The sequence below is a fragment of the Branchiostoma floridae genome, chromosome 6 (assembly GCF_000003815.2).
Source record: "Branchiostoma floridae strain S238N-H82 chromosome 6, Bfl_VNyyK, whole genome shotgun sequence".
In the NCBI taxonomy this organism is placed as follows: Eukaryota; Metazoa; Chordata; class Leptocardii; order Amphioxiformes; family Branchiostomatidae; genus Branchiostoma; species Branchiostoma floridae.
This window is the reverse complement of record NC_049984.1, coordinates 20,894,906-20,900,527: the sequence shown is the minus strand read 5'-3', so window position 1 is coordinate 20,900,527 and position 5,622 is coordinate 20,894,906. Positions and strand designations below refer to the sequence as shown.

General features: G+C 46.0%; 1 protein-coding gene across 1 annotated transcript; it reads right to left on the bottom strand.

The window, feature by feature from the left end:
- Window positions 1-370: 370 nt before the first annotated feature.
- LOC118418187 lies at window positions 371-4,149 on the bottom strand. Its single transcript, XM_035824026.1, has 7 exons — window positions 4,107-4,149; window positions 3,603-3,841; window positions 2,182-2,475; window positions 1,250-1,366; window positions 1,094-1,201; window positions 716-823; window positions 371-493 (listed from the first exon to the last, which is right to left on the bottom strand). The coding sequence occupies exons 1-7, from the start codon at window positions 4,147-4,149 to the stop codon at window positions 371-373; spliced, it is 1,032 nt and encodes a 343-aa protein (XP_035679919.1).
- Between the last annotated feature and the right edge of the window lie 1,473 nt (window positions 4,150-5,622).

The window sequence follows — 5,622 nt, the reverse complement described above, 5'->3', positions numbered from 1 at the left end:
CACATCTAATTTTTCTCACAGGGAAGGAGACAACTGGTAGGTAAGTGTGTGATGAATCCTCAATACAGAAAAACCCATAGCAGAAAAGACTGCCTGTGTTTGACAAACTAAAGACTATATCTTGTTTTCTTTCCTTAAAGACCAACTTGAAGCAACTCCCTCAAGAAATAGAAGATGTTTTATGTTTGAAATTAAGATAAACGTTAAGCATGTATAGCCTTGTGTTTGAGCCAGTTAAGGATGTAAGTGATGCACCTGAGAAGATAGTCAGAGTTATCCAGCTGGCTAACCAGCGCTGCAGGGCTGACGAAGTGAAATGCAGAGGATGCTGCAATAAGAAAAATTGTTGTTTAAGTTTGAAATGTAGACGTTAAGCATGTATAGCCTTGTGTTTGAGCCAGTTGAGGATGTAAGTGATGCACCAGAAGATAGTCAGGGTGATCCAGCTGGCTAACCAGCGCTGCAGGGCTGACGATGTGAACCTCAGACGGTGCTAGAACAAGAAAAATTGTTGTTAAAGTTTGAAATGTAGACATCAAGCATGTATTGCCTCGTGTTTGAGCCAGTTGAGGATGTAAGTGATGCACCAGAAGATAGTCAGAGTTATCCAGCTGGCTAACCAGCGCTGCAGGGCTGACGATGTGAACCTCAGACGGTGCTAGAACAAGAAAAATTGTTGTTAAAGTTTGAAATGTAGACATCAAGCATGTATTGCCTCGTGTTTGAGCCAGTTGAGGATGTAAGTGATGCACCAGAAGATAGTCAGCGTTATCCAGCTGGCTAACCAGCGCTGCAGGGCTGACGATGTGAACCTCAGTCGGTGCTGTAACAAGAAAAATTGAGGGAAAACTTGTAAATCACCTACCGATAGATATATCTGAACATTTAACTTAAATGTTCAGATATATTTATCGGTAGGTGATTTTAAGGAAACACCTGGTAAGTAAGCGTGTGAGGGAGTCCCTCAAGACAGAAGAACCTGTAGCAGCATAAGCTGACTGCACAATTATGTTTGACAAACTAAAGATGACATTTAAAGACCAACTTGAAGCAAGTCTCTGGATGATGTTTTAGTTTGTTAAGCATGTATTGCCTTGTGTTTGAGCCAGTTGAGGATGTAAGTGATGCACCAGAAGATAGTCAGAGTGATCCAGCTGGCTAACCAGCGCTGCAGGGCTGACGATGTGAATCTCAGACGGTGCTGGAACAAGAAAAATTGTTGTTTTAGTTTGAAATGTAGACATCAAGCCTTGATAGCATTATGTTTGAGCCAGTTGAGGATGTAAGTAATGCACCAGAAGATAGTCAGGGTGATCCAGCTGGCTAACCAGCGCTGCAGGGCTGACGATGTGAACCTCAGACGGTGCTAGAACAAGAAAAATTGAGGGAAAACTTGTAAATCACCTACCGATAAATATATATGAACAAGGAAGGAGACACCTGGTAAGTAAGCGTGTGATGGAGTCCCTCAAGACAGAAAAACCTGTAGCAGCATAGGCTGACTGCACAATTGTGTTTGACAAACTAAAGTTGACATCTTGTTTTTCTTGGCTTAAAGACCAACTTGAGGCAAGTCTCTGGAGGAATAGAAGATGTTTTAGTCTGAAATGTAGGTGTTAAGCATGTATTGCCTTGTGTTTGAGCCAGTTGAGGATGTAAGTGATGCACCAGAAGATAGTCAGGGTGATCCAGCTGGCTAACCAGCGCTGGAGGGCTGATGAGGTGAAGCTTTGACGATGCTAGAGGATGGGGCCAAACTGAATTGTTAAGCCACCTCAATACTGAAGGAGACATTTTTTAAAAAATTGGTGGACTGGATGTTGAACCAAGTAGAAAATGAACAGATAAATATACTGTAATGTGAGATATTTACAAATTTTTGGGCTTACCAGTTGAATGAATAACAAGAGCGAAGTAGAGTAGAGTTATTATTATACTGTCCATTACACAGAGGCTGATGAGTCAGCCTTGTGGATTTTAAAATGCCCTGAGTCGCAAATACTCCATCAAACAGATTTCTTTGTAGTGAAATAGACCATAATGTTTTGAGTATCGCCCATTCAAAAAATTTCACATACTCAATCAGGTCCATTTTCATCCTCTGGACCTGACTTGGACCTAAATTTTTTGTACCATTACCCACCCCTAATTGGTATAGTTCTGATCATGAGCTCCCCTTACCTGAATTCTCCAGTAGGTGTGCAGAATGGCTCCGTTAGTTAAAATCTGCGGCAACTGTTGCTGTTGTGGACGTTCCTTCTCTCTCCAACCGGGAGGAACTCTGGTCGGAGACCCTGGGTCGCCACCTGGGTCGCCATCTGCACCCCTGGGTTGCCTGACCTTAACTGTGGGTTCAATGGGAACCTCTATGAGCAGGTCCTCCTGGGTTTGCGTGGGTTGGTCCCCTGGTGTGTCAGGTAGGAGTTCGGATGTGCTGTGTTCATAGCTGTCCTGGTCATAAGGGTTGTCCCTCTGCTGAGCAAATAAAAATGAATGCAAGAAAGTTAATATCATGAAAGCTTTAGGTGTATAATGATTAAATCATTATACACTCTTGAAAGACCATCAAGAAAGTTTGAAAATTTAAGGTCAGAATCATTGCATTAAAAATTGCACCCTCCTGTTGTTTTTGTGGTGTAATACTGTACAGTCTCTTCTTCACAAAGACACAGGCAGACAGACACACACACACACACACAAAGAAACATGCACAGACACAAACACAGACAAACACAAACAGAGGGACACACATACACACACACACACACACACACACACATACACACACACACACACATACACACACACACACACACATACACACACACACACACACACACACACACACACACATACACACACACACACACACACACACATACACACACACACACATACACACATACACACACACACACACACACACACACACACACACACACACACATGATCAGCCACTACTGGTGGTTGAAACCCCCTTACCTGTTGTTTACACGTCTAACCCTCGCCTAACGGGGAACACCAGAGGGTAAACCGGATGCTGAGTGTGTGAGTGACCTACCTTTTGTTCTGTGGTGCGATACAGTAACTGTACATATCTAACCCTCACTTGATGGTGAACAACAGACAATAAACCAGATAGTGTCAGTGTGTAAGTGACCTACCTGTTGTCTCTGTGATGTGGTACTGGTACTGTAGAGCCTTTTCCTGTCGTCCGACCCTCGCGCCTGCCTTCCCAGAGACCCAGGTCCCGGCGTGGCGCCGAGACTCCCGTAGTTGAGCGGTGATGAGGACAGGTATGGCGGCCGCGGTTTGGAAATGTGACCAACATCTTACCTGTGTGTAAGTGACTTTCCTGATGTTTCTGTGGTTGTGTACTGTACAGATTTTTCCCCACATACACGTAAAGACACACACCATCACACACACACACACACACACACACACACACACACATATGATCAGTCACTACTGCTATGGTGATTGAAGCCCCCTTACCTGTTCCTCCTGTTGTTTCTGTGAAGTGGTACTGTACATGTCTTACACTCGTCTGACCAGAAACAACAGATGACAAACTGATAATGAGAGTGTAAGTGACCTACCTGTTGTCTCTGTGATGTGGTACTGTACAGCCTTTTCCTGTCGTCAGACCCTCGGGCCTGCCTTCCCAGAGACCCCGGTCCCGGCGCAGCATCGAGACTCCCGTAGCTGAGCGGAGAAGACGACAGGTATGGTGGCCCGCTCGCCGCGAACTGGTGCAGCTGGTTCTCCTGTCTGATCACCGGTGTGGGTGTCGGGGGGCTGAGGGTTAGGTCCTCGTGGGTGTCATCCCAGATGTAGTCTGGAAAAAATAATTGTTAGGCCACACCAATTTAATTTCTTGGTTCTCGGATTTCCCGACCCATTTTTTTCCGATTTGGAAAAAAAAAAATTTGTCCTAAGAATAACAGTATAGGTTTTGCTATCGCAGACCTGTAAAAAAAGCCATTCCAGGGGTACATACTGCTGATAAACCAATCAGAGAGCTTCTTTGTAGTCACATGATAGAAACCACCCAATAGGCTGGATAAATCATGCCATGAAAAGCTGAAAACTTGACTTCTAACCTTGTTTTTTGTGTAAGAAGTAGTCATTCTGGGCGCGTGACATCTTTTAATCCAATTTCGTGTGCTGGTATATATACATTTTCTCGACAGCACTGGATGTCACAGGCTTAGCCTACAATGCTAAGCATGGGAATGCGCTATGTAAAAAACGAAGTAACACTTGACACAAAGGCAATGACAATAACAATGAAGGTAACGTGACCGTTGAGGGTCATAAAAACGCTTCAAGATCTCGTTAAGAAGACAGTTCTATGGCTCCGACGCATAAGACGGTTAAATGCTCTTGCCTGTCTGTCGAAGGCTTGAAACGAGCTAAAATACTGTTAACGGTTGCGAATTCCGGCGCTACCTGTTGTACAGCTCTGACATATAAAGTTAAATGTTCTAGCCTGTCTCTCTACGGCTTGAACCGAGCTAAAATACTGTGAACAGTTGCGAATTCTGGCGCTAACTGTGACAATACGCTGGACAAACAAGTGTTCAAACTGGTTACAGAACGAGCTAAAAACAATGGCTAATCTCTACATTGTGCAAGGCTAGACTAGAGTGCATTAAAATGGAAGACTGAACACTAAGTTAGAGAGTTCCAGAGGACGCTGTTGGGCGGCGGTTGGTAGTGTGATCAGGATCTGGGGTTCTACCCCCGGTCTCGCGATTTCTCGAGGCGTGAGTCACGTGGCTTTCGAGCCCAATTCCCGCCTATGACGTGCGTCCGGTCGTCACGTCATACGCCCATAATTGTTCACACTCAATCAGACGTAGTCATTCTGGGCGCGTGACATCTTTTAATCCAATTTCGTGTGCTGGTATATATACATTTTCTCGACAGCACTGGATGTCACAGGCCAAGCCGAAGGGGCCAAGAAGACTCGGATGTTGATGAGGAGCTGTTTACGTGCGCTGCAGGATGAGATGCCGCATGGCTGCTGGAACGCGGAGGCGTTGCTCTACGGATGGCCGGAGGTAGAGCAGGTCCGCGTCTGATCTCCAATCGCCGTGTTGCTTTCGTAGCTCTCTGGGGACGCCGGCCTCGAAGGCCAGGGTGTATCCGCCACGGCGTAGGTCGTGCAGCGTGTGATGGCCTTTCGGAAGGCCCGCTTGCTTAACTAGACGAGCTAGTTCCTTGGTGAGAGTGGAAGCAGTCAATGGTCGATGCTGCCGCCGTGCTGTTGGTGGTAGAAGAAAGGCCGGCGCGTCAGCTGGTGCTGGGCAGAGTTGTAACATATTGTTATAGGCTGCCACCGGGCACAACGGAGAGCCTGGGATCGCCAAGATGGGGACTACGAGGTCTCTCTCATTGGCCTGAATGGTTTTGGACCAAGTGTTCCGGATGAGAAGGCCTTCTTTGGCGCGCAGGATGTCTCGCCGCTGCAGATGCTTGGTGTTATCAAAGGCCTTCACAGTCGTGGGCACAAGGTTTGATCTTCGTAGGTAAGCGAAGAAACCCATCAAGAGAACTGTCCTAGGTGGTGGCATCTTTTGGGGAGTTCAATTTGAGAACTCACGTGCTCGTAGT

Coding starts and splice junctions, on each gene's coding strand:
- LOC118418187 (XM_035824026.1), bottom strand. CDS start 4,149: ATGTCACGCGCCCAGAATGACTACTTCTTACACAAAAAACAAG. Junction 3,842..4,106: donor CTTCTTACACAAAAAACAAG/GTTAGAAGTCAA, acceptor TATTTTTTCCAG/ACTACATCTGGGATGACACC. Junction 1,367..2,181: donor ACACCTACTGGAGAATTCAG/GTAAGGGGAGCT, acceptor TTCTTGTTCTAG/CACCGTCTGAGGTTCACATC.